This window comes from Caretta caretta, chromosome 2 (genome assembly GCF_965140235.1).
Source record: "Caretta caretta isolate rCarCar2 chromosome 2, rCarCar1.hap1, whole genome shotgun sequence".
In the NCBI taxonomy this organism is placed as follows: domain Eukaryota; kingdom Metazoa; phylum Chordata; order Testudines; family Cheloniidae; genus Caretta; species Caretta caretta.
Genome location: NC_134207.1, coordinates 181,526,510 through 181,545,331, shown reverse-complemented (window position 1 = coordinate 181,545,331; position 18,822 = coordinate 181,526,510). Strand labels below are relative to the sequence as shown.

Genomic DNA, 18,822 nt, shown 5'->3' with positions numbered 1-18,822 from the left:
TCCCTTCTGGCCTTAAAGTCTATGAGAATTCATAGGAAAGTGACATTTTTGTACTGAGTCCTTCCCTAAACATGAGACAACCAACAAGATGCTGGCCAGGAACTCAGGAGAAGTGGGATCTATCCTCAGTTCACCACTGATATGTTCCATGACCTTGGGCAAATCACTTCAACTCTGTGCCTTGGTTCTCTCCCCCCACCCATCTATAAAATGGGTATACTGATACTTACCTCTCTTGTAAAGCACTTTGAGATCTCCTGATAATAAGTATTAAATTCTGATACTGCAATTAGCTCCAAACAACCAGAGCTCTCTGTAGGTGCAGAGGTCATTGCAGGACCAGGGCCTTAGTTAAGTTCACTGCACTTCATAGCCTCAATGGCTATTTTATTTCCCTCTTCTCTCCCCCAACTGTAGTGTCATTTACTTCATTGTGATTCGAACCATATGGATGAAGAGTAAACCTCATGCTGTGATTGTTTCCAACTGTATTGGTGAGTCTAGACTTTAGAGATGGGCCAAAGCCATAAAATTCTGATGTGGATCTTCTAACTTTTGATCCCCTTGGGAGCATCTGAACTCAGAGTCTTGGTATGATCCCAATGTCTACTTATTATTATTATTATTGGAGGAATTATTTTCTTTTAATGGTTGTGTCATAAATATAAAGGGAAGGGTAAGCACCCTTCTGTATACAGAACTATAAAATCCCTCCTGGCCACAGGCAAAATCCTTTTACCTGTAAAGGGTTAAGAAGCTAAGATAACTTTGCTGGCACCTGACCAAAATGACCAATGAGAAGACAAGTTACTTTCAAGCTGGGGGGACACAAAGGCTGTCTGTCTGTCTGTGTGATGCTTTTGCCGGGAACAGAAAAGGAATGGAGTCTTAGAACTTAGCAAGTAATCTAGCTAGATATATGTTAGATATCTGTTTTGTTTAAATGGCTGGTAAAATAGCTGTGCTGAATGGAATGTATATTCCTGTTTTTGTGTCTTTTTGTAACTTAAGGTTTTGCCTAGAGGGATTCTCAATATTTTGAATCTGATTACCCTGTAAGGTATTTACCATCCTGATTTTACAGGAGGTGATTCTTTTACTTTTTCTTCTATTAAAATTCTTCTTTTAAGAACCTGATCGTTTTTTCATTGTTCTTAAGATCCAAGGGTTTCGGTCTGTGTTCACCTATGCAAATTGGTGAGGATTTTTATCAAGCCTTCCCCAGGAAAGGGGGTGTAGGGCTTGGGGGGAAAGACGTCTCCAAGTGGGCTCTTTCCCTGTTCTTTGTTTAACACGCTTGGTGGTGGCAGCAAAGGGTTCAAGGACAAGGCAAAGTTTGTACCTTGAGGAAGTTTTTAACCTAAGCTGGTAAGAATAAGCTTAGGGGGTCTTTCATGCAGGTCCCCACATCTGTACCCTAGAGTTCAGAGTGGGGAAGGAACCTTGACAGGTTGTTTGTACAGATAGGTTAGAAATGAGTTGTGAACAATTTCCTCTTTCCTTGGACAGAGAGCCCATTTTCACTGGGGATAGATGAGGGAAAAAAAGTCAGATCCCCTATTCCCACAAAATCTTCCATATCTAGAACCAACACTTTTTTAAAAAAGGCATTTGGACAATACTTTTGCTACATTTTGATATGCCTTTGCACTTCTGGATTCCAGTCAGCATCAGAAATACCCAAATGCAAAAGTAAAAGAGACCTGTTCTCCTGAGGCTTTCTATCCCTATTCTATAGGCCAAAGTGGCTCCGACTGTTCTGATGTGATTTGGAAAAGTGAGAGTTTTGGGGTAGCTATTTGCTCTGAACCCAAACTACCAGCCACTGAATGTTTCCTACTCACTAGCTGTCACCATCTTACTCATTCCCCTACTCACAACAGTATGTGATATGAAATTATCAATTAACCCTAAAGATTAAGTGGAACCACAGTACTGAGATAGGATGGAGAGCTATGATTTAATAAAACCAAAAATGTGTAGTCAGTGACACCACCTGAACTGAGGTTCCAATTACTCATAGGCCTTTGCTGTTTCCAGAGATTTACCTTCAACTCATATTTCAAATGCTGGTATCTCAACTGTTTTTAATTATATTTTATTACAAATTGTAACATAATCTGAATGCCTGGATGGGAGGGGGACTTTATTATTATACCACTCTGATGTGCACACTCTAGGTTACCAATAACAAAATTATGCATTCAAAATTTGAATGCACCTTCTTAATGCTAGCAGATCCCACATTGACATGCATAAATCAGGTAAATTCAGCTAGGCAAACTTGAATATGTAAATGTACAGAAGTTTGCCCATTTATACATGAGCAATGAACACTTATGGGCTAGAGTCATGACATGATGATGCTTCCACAATCAACATTGCATCAGAATATCAAACCTACCAACCACAAAACTTGCAAAGATTTCCCTCCCCTCAGCAAGTCTGAACAGGGCTGGTTTAGATTTCCAGCCACACCAAATTCAAAATGTAACAAGGCTCAGGTAGCCTGGAAAGAGAAATCTCATCAAAGGGGTATAGTCTCCTTTTTGGGCTAGTCCTTAACTCCCATTATCATATTTAATGTTAATGGGATCTTTCACTGGCTACAAAGCCATCTTGATCCTTTTTACCAGTTACACCAATTATGTAGCCTCAACAAGCTCTTGCTGTAAGAAGTGCAGAAGACAATAATATACAGTGTCCCATTACCAAAGAGATCATTAAAGTTTCACTTCTAAGCTGCGGTTACACAAGACAAGAGGACAGTTAATAAATATGATCCCAAAATGTGTTTACTATATTGAATGTAATTAATTTTACCTTATAGTTGTCATGGACCCGGACGTAGGTGGTCTGGGCTAGTAGTCAGAGCAGGAGTCAGGTGTAGTGGGCACAACAGGCATCCAGGTTGGGGAATGAAGCCAAGGGTCTGCACCAGAGTCAACTGCCCATCACCACAGCCAGGGGTCAAGTCAGAATCAGAACCAGGAATCAAAGCTGAGGGTCAGACTAAATGCTAGACCCAAGGGTAAAGCCAGAGTCTGGGTCAGCAGTTGGAGCCCAGGATCAAAGCCAAGAATGATAACTGGTGATGAGATGTAAGGGCAGGAACTAGAGGAGAGATAAGGACCAAGCATGGAGCAGGAGCACAGTAGGAACAGGACCAAAGGCAGGAATGAGGCAGGAACAGAGGAAGAATCATGAACAAGGTTGGGTGCAGGAGAACAAGCAGACTCAAATGCAACCACCACAAGAAATTACCTTGTAGCTCAGAGAAACTTCCTGTCCCCTCTTCTGACTTAAATAGCGTGGTTGGACCAATCAGTGGAGCCAGACAAATACCAGTCAGGACTCCTGTGGGTGGAGCCTTGGCTGAGGCTATGGTCCTACTAGCTTCTTATCCCAGCAGGTTTCAGCAGACACTGGGTGGAGGCCAGGATGTAGAAGCTGTCTGGGGAGGCCTCAGGCTGGGTTCAAAACCTGTGATATCACAAAAGTAACAAAAGAAAAATGGATAATCACAGTAAATTCATGTATATTATAGTAATCATTTTGGTGTCATTCAATTATAGCACTTGATTTTCCTCTCAGTTACAGTAGTGTGTCGTCCACAGAGTTGCACCTGATTTACACTAGTGTAACTGAGAAGAGACTCAAGTTCATGGCTTCTAAATTCAAAGCACATTTCTGAAAAGCTGTTCAACAAAAGTCCTTTGAAATTATTATTAAATAAACATGAATAGGGGAAAATGTATAATTGGTTACCTAAGGGATAAAAAAGAGAAAAGGATTATTTAAGGGAATTGAGAACATAGCTTTTTAAAATTCTTTTTAATAAAATGCATTTAAGAAATGAATAATTGTGTTTTTCAAGGTCTTTTTTTATGACAATTTCTAACACCTTTCACAAAATATTGCATGTAAAGTAGCATTGTTGTTGCTGGGTAAGTGGTTAGCTGGGCCAAGATTTTCAAAAAGTGACTAGTGATTTGGGGTGGCTCAGTTTTTGGATGCCCTACCTGGGATGCCTTAAATGGGCCTGATTATCAGAATGTGCTGGGTAGAGTTGGGCAGGAAACAGTGTTCCTACTGTGTGAGAGTTTTTGAGATTACAAATGTTGTTCCTGCCCCAAAAATCAGGACAAAAAGTCAAAATGTTTAATTATAAAACAAAACTAACAATCCAAAGAAAAAAATATTTGGATTGGGTCAACTGAAATGTTTCATTTTGATAATTTTTAAACGGTTTGTTTAATTTTTGACCTTTTTTATTTCTAAACTTTTTTTTAGTATAAATTAATTAAAATTTCAAAACGAAAACTCATTTTGAACCAGAAAACAACATTTGACATTTCAAAAATGTCAAAATGGGGATTGATAATTTTGAAACTTTTGTCCAAAAAAATTTCAAATAGGAAAATACATCACATCTCTGACCCTTTCCTGCGAAGTTTTGGTTTTGACAAATCAGCATTTTTGAAAATTAAAAATGTATTTCAGAAGATTCCCGTCCAGTTCTGGTGCTGAGCATCTGATGGACGTGGATTTCAATTAGTGGAAGGTTGGCCCGATTCTATAACTCCATTGACCCCTGCATTTCCTGCTAGTTAATTGGGAGTTCTGCGTTTGACCTTTCTCCCTCTTATTTCCCCAGATGGCAAATTCTGTGCCAGCAACACCCATCGAGGGCTCATATCAAAGGCTAAAGTTAAAGCTATCAAGTACAGTAAGTATGGTAAGTGAAAACCATACAGTTGGTAGCTATACAGGTAAAGAGAATGAAAAGAGCTAGTATAGCTATTGATAGGAGAGGGAGGCAGGGATGGATAGCTCAGTGGTTTGAGCATTAGCCTGCTTAAACCCAGGATTGTCAGCTCAACCCTTGAGGGAGCTATTTAGGGATCTGGGGGAAAAATTGGGGATTGGTCCTGCTTTGAGCAGGGGGTTGGACTAGATGACCTCCTGAGGTTCCTTCCAACCCTGATATTCTATGATAACAGAGGAATTTGACTGACTGTAATCCAGAACTCGTTTACAATGTATTTATGGAAGAACTGCTCTTTTAGCTATAGACAAGAAGAAAGCCAAGGAAAGTGTGGGCCCCTTAATGAATGAGGGAGGCAACCTAGTGACAGAGGATGTGGAAAAAGCTAATGTACTCAATGCTTTTTTTGCCTCTGTCTTCACGAACAAGGTCAGCTCCCAGACTGCTGCGCTGGGCATCACAACATGGGGAATAGATGGCCAGCCCTCTGTGGAGAAAGAGGTGGTTAGGGACTATTTAGAAAAGCTGGACGTGCACAAGTCCATGGGGCCGGACGAGTTGCATCCGAGAGTGCTGAAGGAATTGGCGGCTGTGATTGCAGAGCCATTGGCCATTATCTTTGAAAACTCATGGCGAACGGGGGAAGTCCTGGATGACTGGAAAAAGGCTAATGTAGTGCCAATCTTTAAAAAAGGGAAGAAGGAGGATCCTGGGAACTACAGGCCAGTCAGCCTCACTTCAGTCCCTGGAAAAATCATGGAGCAGGTCCTCAAAGAATCAATCCTGAAGCACTTACATGAGAGGAAAGTGATCAGGAACAGTCAGCATGGATTCACCAAGGGAAGGTCATGCCTGACTAATCTAATCGCCTTTCATGATGAGATTACTGGTTCTGTGGATGAAGGGAAAGCAGTGGATGTATTGTATCTTGACTTTAGCAAAGCTTTTGACACGGTCTCCCACAGTATTCTTGTCAGCAAGTTAAAGAAGTATGGGCTGGATGAATGCACTATAAGGTGGGTAGAAAGTTGGCGAGATTGTCGGGCTCAATGGGTAGTGATCAATGGCTCCATGTCTAGTTGGCAGCCGGTGTCAAGTGGAGTGCCCCAGAGGTCAGTCCTGGGGTCGGTTTTGTTCAATATCTTCATAAATGATCTGGAGGATGGTGTGGATTGCACTCTCAGCAAATTTGCGGATGATACTAAACTGGGAGGAGTGGTAGATACGCTGGAGGGCAGGGATAGGATACAGAGGGACCTAGACAAATTGGAGGATTGGGCCAAAAGAAATCTGATGAGGTTCAATAAGGATAAGTGCAGGGTCCTGCACTTAGGACGGAAGAACCCAATGCACAGCTACAGACTAGGGACCGAATGGCTAGGCAGCAGTTCTGCGGAAAAGGACCTAGGGGTGACAGTGGACGAGAAGCTGGATATGAGTCAGCAGTGTGCCCTTGTTGCCAAGAAGGCCAATGGCATTTTGGGATGTATAAGTAGGGGCATAGCGAGCAGATCGAGGGACGTGATCGTCCCCCTCTATTCGACATTGGTGAGGCCTCATCTGGAGTACTGTGTCCAGTTTTGGGGCCCACACTACAAGAAGGATGTGGATAAATTGGAAAGAGTCCAACGAAGGGCAACAAAAATGATTAGGGGTCTGGAACACATGACTTATGAAGAGAGGCTGAGGGAACTGGGATTGTTTAGTCTGCGGAAGAGAAGAATGAGGGGGGATTTGATAGCTGCTTTCAACTACCTGAGAGGTGGTTCCAGAGAGGATGGTTCTAGACTATTCTCAGTGGTGGAAGAGGACAGGACAAGGAGTAATGGTCTCAAGTTGCAGTGGGGAAGGTTTAGGTTGGATATTAGGAAAACCTTTTTCACTAGGAGGGTGGTGAAACACTGGAATGCGTTGCCTAGGGAGGTGGTGGAATCTCCTTCCTTAGAAGTTTTTAAGGTCAGGCTTGACAAAGCCCTGGCTGGGATGATTTAATTGGGGAAGGGTCCTGCTTTTGAGCAGGGGATTGGACTAGATGACCTCCTGAGGTCCCTTCCAACCCTGATATTCTATGATTCTATGATTGTATGAATATAAATGGCTCATCAGCAAATAGTAAAGATATTTAGAAAGTATGTTTAATTGTGAATGATTTTAACTTGGAATGGTATTTGTCCAGTGTATGTGTATTATTACTTCCACAACGGCATGTGTCTTCATTGTGGTTTACAGACAAATAAAATACAGGTCCCTACCCCAAACTAGTTTCCACCTTTACAGGTCTAAACGTGCACCCCTTGAAGACAATGGCCCACAGGTGCTGGACCTAGGGGTGCTGTCACACCCCCTGGCTTGAAGTGGTTTCCATCATATTCAGGATTTACAGTTTGGTTCAATGGCTCTCAGCACCCCCGCCATACACATTGCTCCAGCACCCCTGCAAGGGCCAGATCTTCAGCTGAAATAAGCTGATGAAGCACCATTGACTTCAATGGAACAAAACAGGTTACATCAGCTGTAGATGACTCCCAAAGTGTCCCTGACTTCAACAGGAGCAGCAGCAGCTCCAGTAGTCACTGGTTAGTTGAGCTTATTGTGTCCATAACATTCAGCAGAATAATTCCAGATCCTCTTCAGAGCTGACTATGGTGCCAGAGTAGCAATAGATAAGGATGGCATTTAACTGCTAAACCTCCTTTTCAGTTGCTTACAGCTTTCCCAGCAAATGACCTTTTAGGCTGCAATTACTGAAGAGTTCCAGTTTGCATCTGCTGTGGATGTGGGTGTAGGTTTGTTGTATTTTTTTTCTTTTTTATGATGTGCACACTTCTTCAGTGCGGTCTGAAATAAGAGCACCATTTCATTTCCCATTAGACCATCCATCAGAGCTTAATTTGAATTGGTAAAATGATAAAGAGCTAAGTATTATGAATTATTACATTACACCTCAATATTTACCACGCCTGAGAGAGCCAAATAATCATTTACCCAGAGAGAGCCAAATAATGATTTTTAATGGCAAAATGCCTTCTCTATACCACTTATATCACATCCCTGTCTAGTTTCTCATCTTATCCTCACAATTATTTAACTATTGTAATTATATTTTTAAATACATGTATTTTTATATAAATCCAACTACTGGAGATATGTTATATACACATGAACACACTCACTATATATATTCCGTTCACATTTAATGACCAGCTTGGGGTGTGAGGCACTACTCAGTACAAAGAAAGCAAGCAAAATCTGACCCTTAATTAATTCACAGATAAATTAGGAGAGAGGTATAAAGGGGACTGGCAAAGAGATCATCCCTGCTGGCATAGCATTGAAAAGGAGAAAGAGGAACTCTACTCTCTTTCTGGAGTTAAACAAGAGCTAAGACTTGCGCAAACATACACACACACAGATAGGCCCGCTGATGGGGTGGGGGAGAAAGGGGACAATTGCCCAGGGGCCCGGGCAATTTTAAAGGGCCTGGAGGCTCCCGGGTCCCGCTGCCAGCAGTGCAGCGGGGCTAAGGCAGGCTTCTTGCCCATCCTTGCTCCACGCCATGGCTGGCATGTTACTGCAGCCCCTGGGGAGGGGAGGTCTCTGCGTGCTGACTCCAGCTCAAGTGCGACTCTGCAGCTCCCACTGGCCAAGAACTGTGGCCAATGGGAGCAGCAGGGGGGCGGTGCCTGTGGGAAGTGGCACGTGGACACCCCTTATGCCCCCCGCCTAGTAGCCGCTGACAGAGGGGTGTGCCAGTTGCTTTCAGGAGCCGCCCTAGGTAAGCGCCGACCCTCTCCTGCACCCCAACCCCCTGCCCCAGCCTAGAGCCTGCACTCCACACCCGCTCCCGCACCCAAACTCCCTCCCAAAGCCTCCACCCCTCCCTCCCAGAGCTGGCACCCCTCACCCTGTCCTGCACCCAAACTCCCTCCCAGAGCTCTCACCCCCTCCTGCCCCCCAACCCCTGACCCAGCCTGGTGAAAGTGAGTGAGGGTGGAGGAGAGTGAGCAGGGGGTGGGACCTCAGGGAACAGGCGGGCAGGCGTGGGGCAAGGCTCTTTGGATTTGCATGATTCAACAGTTGGCAACCCTCCCAGGCGGGCACGTGGAAGCCCTGGCTGTGCCGGAAGAGTGTGACCAGCAGTGCAACCGGCAGCTCGCTGGGCACCAGCCAGCACAGACGCAGCACCACACTGCCCAAATGTCAGGAGGACCGCATCCATGCGGGCATGGCTTGTGCGTGCATGGGGGCCCACTGACTGTTCTGCCCTGGGCCCTGGAATTGCTGTCGGGGGGGCCTGCACACAGAGCTAGATGTTAGAATGAAAGTTCCACATGAACTTATTTGCAGAGGAAGGATTTTAACTTGCACTGTAAGGGTAGAGCCCAGAGAATGACTTTACTAGAAGGTGATGTAGTGAAAACACACTGAGTTTTGATCTCTATGATATAAGCTCAACTCCTTTGTAGAATGAGATTTTCTACTTTATCAAAGTATCATCTGACCTCATCCTCAAAGGAAACCTGCACAACACTTTCCAAAGACAAGCCCGGGAGTTTAAATTCATAACTTTGATAGACACTAAAAGTCAGGGACTGAACAGAGATACTGGGTTTATGGCTTATTATAATAATTTGTAACCCACTTAACAACTTCCCTCCCACCTCCCCATCCCCCATCCATTTCTTTCCTCCCTATGACTGTAGGCATGTTAACAGGCCACTTCACCTTGAATGGTTCCTTGAAATGTGTGTTAACTGCTTATGCTAAACAATCTGTTCCATCTTGTATTGAGCTGTGACACTCTGATTAAGTTTCCTAGACATGAAGAACAGATCTGTGTAAGTTCAAAAGCTTGTCTCTCTCTCACCAACAGAAGTTGGTCCATAAAAAAGTATTACCTCACCCACCTCGTCTCTCCTTACCCTCAGTCATTTAAAAAGAACTCTGGATGTTTAATATCACCCCCCCTCCGCCCCCATACAAGGAGGTAGTTGATGGATGTGTATGGCTGTGGCTCCATTGGCTACAACTCTTCTCATTTATCTGATCTGCCCCCATCTCTCTCTGCATAGACCTACATGGTTATCTCAGATTTCTGCTCTGTAGTGTGCAATCATCTACTTACCCACTTCCCGAACAATGGAACTCTGCTGGTGGCACCTGCGTTCAGAGCCTTCCACAGTCCTTGCTTGTGGTGAAGTCTTTTGGACTTCATGAGCGAATGTCGGATTTATGTATTACCATTTAAATTAACAAGCACACTGGAAGATTAAATGGTTGACATTGTCTGGTTTGAGATCTCGTTTGGAGATATTTACACCCCATGGTGTTCCTGATTAATATATGCGGCATGCACAATTCACGCATAAAAAGAGACTGTGAAAACAACTGCACATCGACTTCATTTTCCACTGTTCTATTTGCTGTGACTAAGAAGTGCAGACATCTGGGAAGCAGGGGGCAAGGAGAGAAAAGTTTAGCTATCTGATTCAATGCTAGAAGCATGCTGATTGCCCAGATGGGAACAGTGAGCTTTCCCTACCTCACAGCATAGCGGAGGTCTTGGGGCAGGTGTTGTTCTGCATTCATTTCCCAGGGAAACAAAAGGATATTAGTGGAATGATGACACTGACATTGCACGGAGATAAATAAAGGCTGCAGCATACAGGGCTTGTGATTAGCTGCAGTGCCACATAGGAAGACAATTGTAGCCATTTACTTATAGAGCTGACACCCACGCCCGCATCTGCAGATGGGTATTTTCATGGTAGCATACTCAGAGATCTACCTACCTTTTCTCTTCAAGCTCAGCTTTTATACTGACTTATTTTGTGGAAATAACTACGCTGTAGTTGCTTGTTTAGTGCTGGCATTTGCAATGACCAAAAACAAATGTCTGAATCCTGCTTTTCACAGGAACAGGATCACAGCCTTTTCTTTTTTAAACTCATCTGTGTGGCGATAAAAGAAAGCCTCTGTTCCAGTCTACTGCCACTACAAGGCTGTCCATAACAGCTGCTAATCTTACTGAATGTTGAAGCTCATGCTCATTAAAAATGTCTGACTAGGATTTTCAAAGGAGCCTCAGCGAGAAAGGTACATAAATCCCTTTGTACCATAGGTGTTGACTCCATGGGTGCTCCAGGGCTGGAGCACCCACAGAAAAAAAAAATTAGTGGGTGCTTAGCACCCACTGGCAGAACAGAGGGGTTGAGCACCTCCGGGGCCCGGAGGAAGCCAGAGCCTGTGCTTTGTACTTCAATGGATGCTGGGAATTGGGGGTTAATGCCCAGCATTTATTTATTTATTTTATATATATATATATATATATATATATATAAAAATAAAAGGAAAGCAGTTTGCACATTCCTTGTGTAACCCTTCTGCCAGGCCAAGTTGATAGCAGCAAGGGCCGGGTTCAGTACACAGGGGTTCCCTCTCATCAAAGCAAATGCAAAACTGGCTCGAGCCCCCACCCAGTGACCTGGGAAAATCTTACACACCCCCTGGGCGCCTCAAAGAGGCAATACTTCCCCTCTCGCAAGCACAGAGTCTCAGTGTAGCAGAGAATCTTTAATAACATGAGGTAAACGACATCCGCATTAAATTGGGGAAAACACCACAACTAGTGGTCATTAACCAAACCATGAGCAAAGACCCACCCCAGCAAATTGGGCCACATCCTTTCCCTCGGGTTCTTGAGCCCAGAACCCAAACGTCTCTTGAGTCCAGCAATCCACAAATCACCCAAAGTCCAAAAAGTCCAGCCCCAGAGTTCAAAAGTTCATCTGCATAGTGTTACTCCCCAGTCTGGCTAAAATGTGCCTGTGTGGGGGGGAAAGAGGTAAGGGGCACCTTACGTGTCCTGAAGCTGATGGCCCCACAGGGCTCTGCTCTGCTCCGCTGTCTCACGACCGGCTCCGCTCTGCACAGCTCGCTGTCTCACGAACACTCCACTCCTCCATCTCATGAACAGTTCTGCTCAGCTCTCCTCGCCGTCTCACAAACACTCCGCTGTCTCACGAACAGCTCTACTCTGCACAGCTCACCTCGCCGTCTCACGAACACTCCACCAGCCTATCCACGAACAGCACCACTGCACTCTAGATCTTCCGGCTCCGTCCACTACTTGACACAGTGCTCAGTGATTCCAGCTCTCAGTGATTTCAGCTCATAGTAGTGGGAGCCTTTAGTGCTGGTGCACCATAAGGCCAAAGTGAATTCAGCACAGTACCTGTAGCAAGACTCTTAATAGACCCAAAATTAGCTCTGACATTCCACAGTGGAGAGAGACAGAGGTGCAATTGGTGTTTCAGGCCCTCACAAAGGAGCCCACACCACCAGGTACTAATACCTGTCTCAAGTCTCTCTCAATTCACAGAGTTTTGGAACCCATGTCCCTTGCCTAGCGAGTGCTACTTAGTTGATGGTGAATCCCTCCATCATAACAAAAAGCCAAGTACAGTTCCAAGCACAGTTCCCATAATCAGGGTAATAACAATTTATTCTTCCCGCCCCAATAACAGAGACACTGGGGATCCCACAACAGCCAAAGTGACCATTTGGGCAGTTATGGCCTCATCCTAGGCGGGGTGCGTGTGCCTATGCAAATGAGATCAGCCCCTGAAGTTCTTTTCCACAACTTGCCACACCTCACCACCAGATGTCAGGGTGGAGCTCATCCTGACTCTGCTTACACTTGCATATCTTTAATGTGCTCAGACAAGTGTCAGCTGAGAAATACAACAACATTCCAAGGTGGCAAAATGTGGGCTCAGGATATGCCCTTGAGGGCAGGTCTACACTTAACACACTGCCGTGGCACAGCGGCACCAGTGCAGCTACGCCTCTACAGCATTTCAGTGAAGACGCTGCTACGCCAATGGGAGCAGCTCTTCCATCGGTGGAGTTAATCCACCTCCATAGCTATGTCGATGGGAGAAGGTCTCCTGTTGACTTAGCACTGTCTGCACCGGTGCTTAGGTGGGTATAACTGCATCACTCTGGAGTGTGGAATTTTCACACCCCTGAGCGATGGAGTTATACCAATGTCCGTTTTTAGTGTAGATCTTGCCTGAAATAACATTGCTTTGTTTTGAAGTATTCCTGGACATCGGGCAGTGTTCTCTTTTCTGAGCCCACAGCTAAACATGCATTCACAGCCAGTGAGTGATATTCTGTAGGGGTGAATTCCCCATTCCAATGGCTCCACATAAATCTTGACTTAGCACACTTTGTGTGGGGGGCACGACATGGGGGCTGGGTAGGACAGAATCCATTCCCCATCCTGTGGGCAGGGCAAGAGGTAATTTTGTAGCCTGTTAATATCTGCTGTGGCAGATATTCTGGACTGGAACAGGGGCCATGAACCATGCATGTTACATTATTGCAACCCTCCCTCTTCTTCCCCAAATCCTGCTTTCGGGGGTGGCCTATGCTGAACTGGCACAGAGTCCTCCCATGCATTCATTCTGTAGCACCTGCCAGCCACTGTGCAGAACTGCAGTGAGTCTGCTGTGGTTTGGAGTGAGAGTGCAGAAGAGAGTCCTGTCTCTTACCCTACGTGCATTTTGTTAACATAGTGCGGTTAACAAAGAGTTAGTTTTGCGGTGACTGAGTTTACACTGGCTGTTAGCACAGGGGACCATTCACACAGCCATTCACTGTATGTGATGATGTTTTAATCGGCTATCTATTTATCCTTATGATTATATTTTAGTTGTGTAGCTCTCTCATAATGCCTAGATGTGTCTAGGGGGACCACTTTATGAATACACTTACTGGAAGAATCACAATATTTTATGGTTATTACAATAAAAATAAAGGAGCAGATATATGAAGATCTAATAACTAATCCCTTAACTAGGACTTTTTAAATAGGGAGAGAGAGACTCTTGTGTGATCAAACATATATGTGGCCAATCTGTTTTATGGTAATCTTCTTAAATACTCACCCCATCTAACTTTAGCATTTTAAATCTCCCTCTCACTTTTGCAGCATTTGTACTCTGCTGGAGCCCTTACTTTCTCTTTGATATCCTGTACGACTTCAAAGTACTCCCTGAGACCAACGAACGCTTCTATGCATCTGTGATTATTCAGAATCTACCATCTTTAAACAGTGCCATTAATCCCCTCATCTACTGCATCTTCAGCAACAGCCTTTGCCATCCTTTTGGGTATTGCTTCATTATTGCAGTAGCCGCTGTATATCTCCTATCCTTTTCCCCTTAAAAAAACTGAAATAAAATAAAATAAAAGGGAGGGGGGACATAAATACAATTTTTAAACTTTACCAATTGTGTGTAAATAATTCTATTTTTTTTTATATTTTAATTTTATTTAGGAAAAGAAGAGCAAGAAACTTAGGGAGAACTTTCAGAGACCAAACTGATGGGCAGGAGATGCACGCTCTGTCCAAGCCCGAATACATCGAGAGTGCAAGTATCAAGACCCCCGCTAGTACTGCCTGGAGAATGCTGACATCTCATTCTTGCTCTATAGCATATGGATTTCAGAATGGCATTGCAAATTCTTTCACTGAACACCCTATGGGCCAAATTCAGCCCTGGGATAAAGGAAAGTTGCGTGTTCTTATGCCAAGCCTGCATTTAACCCTCTATTTCCAGAGAAGCTGTATCCAAGTACAGCTTGTATCCAAGTGGTGTACCTGAATATCAGGATTTTCTATCTGTTTTTAAAGATTATCTTGTTGAAGCTTGTCATAAATATAAAGGGAAGGGTAAACACCTTTAAAATCCCTCCTGGCCAGAGGAAAAACCCTTTCACCTGTAAGGGGTTAAGAAGCTAGGAGAACCTCACTGGCACCTGACCAAAATGACTAATGAGGAGACGAGATACTTTCAAAAGCTGGAGGGGGGAAATAAAGGCTCTCTCTCGATCTGTGTGATGCTTTTGCCGGGGACAGAACAGGAATGGAGTCTTAGAACTTAGCAAGTAATCTAGCTAGATATGCGTTAGATTCTGATTTCTTTAAATGGCTGAGAAAATAAGCTGTGCTGAATGGAATGTAGATTCTTGTTTTTGAGTCTTTTTGTAACTTAAGATTTTGCCTAGAGGGATTCTCTATGTTTTGAATCTGATTACCCTGTAAGGTATTTACCATCCTGATTTTACAGGAGGTGATTCTTTTTACCTTTTCTTCTATTAAAATTCTTCTTTTAAGAATCTGATTGCTTTTTCATTGTTCTTAAGATCCAAGGGTTTGGGTCTGTGTTCACCTATGCAAATTGGTGAGGATTTTTACCAAGCCTTCCCAAGGAAAGGGGGTATAAGGTTTGGGAGGATTTTGGCGGGAAAGACATTTCCCAACGGGCTTTTTCCCAATTATATACCTGTTAGACGTTTGGTGGTGGCAGCGATAAAGTCCAAGGGCAAAAGGTAAAATAGTTCGTACCTTGGGGAAGTTTTAACCTAAGCTGGTAAAAGTAAGCTTAGGAGGTTTTCATGCAGGTCCCCACATCTGTACCCTAGAGTTCAGAGTGGGGAAGGAACCTTGACAAAGCTACATACAGTTACCAGCTGATGTAACTGGTAAAGAGCATTTAGAGCTAATTACAGACATTATTTAATACATTTGCAATGAAGCATCGGCATCATCTCAACTCAGCCCATACCACCTTCAATTTAATTTATTGGTGAGATTTTTGTTTCTTTATATATCACGATTTATGATATGTACAAAAAGGTGGTGGGGGAGGGAGGTAATTAGCGCATCAAAATCATCAGGGGATATAAACTGTTGTAGCACTGTTGAAGCTTTGGAATGCCACTGATTTACAACAGCTCTTGATCTTGCCCCACCTGTTTAAGTAAGAGCTAGTGCAATATTTGTAAAACTACACCAGTGCAGATGGCTTACATTGTTAAAAAAAATAGGGAAGCCTCTGAATTGCAATGTAAAGCCAGATCCCCAAAACACCTCTGTGAGTAGTCTCAGTGAAATCAACAATTCATATCAATATTCCTGTTTGCCAAAGGTTGTATTTAGTACAAGTGTTCACCTTTAACAAATGATGAATTGCCTTCAGCAACTAAAGAACTTTACCTCAGTCTTTGCTGTATGCTAGGTACTCTCTATAGCAAATATGGGGCCATTTATGTAATACTGCATATAAAGAGCTAATATTATCTATCCACTGTATCAAAGGCAAAATTAACACTAGCACCTACATGTTACAAACCTGGGCGATATGGAATAGGATACCATTGCTGTCATTCTTGCATACCTTTGGGTCATTTTAGTAAATGCACTAGGTAAGCACAGTAATACCATATTGAGCTTGGCTCTCTCTCATTTGTGGACGGTAGTGCCAGTTTTCACAGAGCCTTTCATTCATTTACTCTATGCACTACTGTTTATGCTGCCGGCCTTGCCTGCGTTTCTGTTGTTGCTGCTCCCACACACATTCTTGAAAGTGAATGTACCAGTGATGTGATATTACAGTCGTGTTAGCCACATATAAATCCTTTTCAGGATAAGCTCTCTATAGCCCATCTATATTTTAAAGATTCCTCTTTTAACTATGGCTAGGGATGGAGGGAAAAAAATTATAGCCTGCTCACATCTTCATCCTACCCAAACAGCTGACTCTAAATATTTATTCAGGTTTAGACTGGTTCCAATTTAAATTAATTCCCCCTTCTTCAGCCCTCTGACTCCAAGCATGAATGTGGTTACCACCCTTTTACCTTTAAACACCACCTAGTTTCCTTCCACCTCATGAACCTCTGATAAACCCCAAACTCCCTCCTCTTCCAACCTGAGATCCCCACAGTATGCCTATTCTTGCACTGCTGTGTCTTTGGAGTTCCCAGTGTAGGATGCAGCATCTCTCTCTCTGCTTGTCCTAGGCCATCAATATATTGAAACTATTGTATGCATTCTAAAATGTGCTGTGCACCCTGGAGTGCAAAAACAGGAGAATCTTCAAATGTAGGATGAAGAGGAGAGGGATGAATTGAAGGGATCTAAAGTGTAAGATCATTGGGACAGAGATTGTTTGCTTTGTGTTAGTATAGTGCTAACACAATGGGGATCTGACCTATTTAGAACCTTTAGACACTGCTGTGATGGAAGAACATAAGAAAGGCCATACTGGATCAGACCAATGATCCATCTAGCCCATTGTCTCTGATAGAGAACTTATCAAGTGACCCTGCTGTCCACTCCCAGCTTCTGGCAGTCAGAGATTTAGGGACACCCAGAGAATGGGGTTGTGTCTCTGACCAGCTTGACTAATAGCTACTGATGGACCTATCCTCCATGAGCTTATCTAATTCATTTTGGAACCAGTTATACTTTTAGCCTTTACAACATTCTATGGGAAAGTGTTCCTCTGATTGACTGCGTTGTGTGAAAAAGTACTTCCTTATGTTTGTTTTAAACCTGCTGCCTATTAATTTCCTTGGTGACCCCTGGATCATGTGTTATGAGAAGGAGTAAATAACACTTCCCTATTCACTTTCTCCACATCATTCATGATTTTATAGACCTCTATTATATCCCCCCTTAGTTGTCTTTTTTCTAAGCTGAACAGTTCCAGTCTTTTTAATGTCTCCTCATATGGAAGCTGTTCCATACCCTTAATCATTTTTGTTGCCCGTCTCTATATCTTTTCCAATTCAAATATATCTTGCCTGAGATGGGGCAACCAGAATTGCATGCAGTATTCAAATTGTGGGCATACCACGGATTATATCGTGGCATGATAATATGTTCTGTTTTATTATCTATCCCTTTCCTAATGGATCCTAACATTGTTAGCTTTTTTGACTGCTGCTGCAAGATCTATTGGAAGGTTACAGATAAGGAAATTGTCATTAAAGGAACCCAGGGAATGGGGAGGAGCAAGGGGACTATTGGCAAATTACAAGGAAGGAGGCAGAAGTCAAACTCTATTAATTAGAGGATCATGGGGAAGTGTGGGGGTGGAGCCTCAAAGTTAAGATAAACTTGAAAAATTAACTTTTCATGGTTCAGTCTTGTTAAATCCAGGACTAGGCCATAGACTGTAATCCACCATGTTTCCATCATTAAGAATTCCCTTCCATGAACTCTCAGGGAATCTTCCTTCCTTAGTTTTCTCAAATGCAAAGCTCACTGCTGTCTTACTGATTTAGCTGGTGGGCTAGATATACTGATTTCAATATTTATTTTGGTGTAAGGCATCATAAAATGTTTGCATGATACTGTAATCTGATCAGTTCTATTGCACTGTATATTGTACTATAAATTCTGATCCGAGTTTATTTCTCCTTCTCCAAGATTTGCACTCCTATATAAGTGGGATGTGTTTAAATAGTTCATATGAGTTTTTATAATCCTTTACAGCTTGCTCCCTGCAAAGAAACCTGAATAAATCTTATTTGCTTATGTGTATTACAGTAGTCTTTTTTTTCTAAACTAGGAGGTACAAGACATCTCATTTATGGTTTATATGTTCTTGTGAGACCATGATAATCAATCAGAATATCCTTTCCATAATTAAAAAGCTCAGTTAAATCTTGTTTTTTGCCACATGATTAATTAAAACAATGAAGCTACACAATTCCTCATAACAGAGTCACTTTAGAGAGACTGCATGTAAGGATTAGATAATATTTCCTATTTTCAGTTATTTACAACCTTGGGGGGCGGGAGAGTGGACATTTTTCAGGCTGAACTTGGCCTTAGCCTGGGAGGTTTTGTTTGTTTCTTTTCTGATATAAACAAACACATTTTCTACTTTTAAATTCTTAGCACATTTTAGAAATATATTATCTACATTTCAGATATTCTGAGGGGCCCAGGGAAAGTCAAACAGATTTTCATTTGACAAATTAATTTAAGCCCCCAGTCTTCAAACACTTACACTTGTGCTTCACTTTAAGCACATAAATAACTCCCATTAAAGTTAAGCACCTGTGTAAGTGGTTGCAAGCTCTGGGCCTCAGTCTTTATCTGAAACCAAACACAATTCCATAATAATTATAGCTGAAGGTCTCCCAAGTAGTTAAAAATAGCAATACCACCTTTCTCTTGGGCCAGGTCT

General features: G+C 43.0%; 1 protein-coding gene across 1 annotated transcript in view; it reads left to right on the top strand.

Annotated features, from left to right (window-relative positions):
* NPSR1 (neuropeptide S receptor 1) overlaps positions 1–14,442 on the top strand; it is a 48,134-nt gene extending 33,692 nt beyond the window's left edge. The window contains exons 4-7 of the mRNA XM_048837214.2: positions 418–494; positions 4,658–4,733; positions 13,738–13,947; positions 14,115–14,442. Of these exons, the coding sequence (XP_048693171.2) occupies positions 418–494; positions 4,658–4,733; positions 13,738–13,947; positions 14,115–14,442 (691 nt within the window). The remainder of the gene's footprint in view (positions 1–417; positions 495–4,657; positions 4,734–13,737; positions 13,948–14,114) is intronic.
* The last annotated feature ends 4,380 nt before the right edge of the window (positions 14,443–18,822 follow it).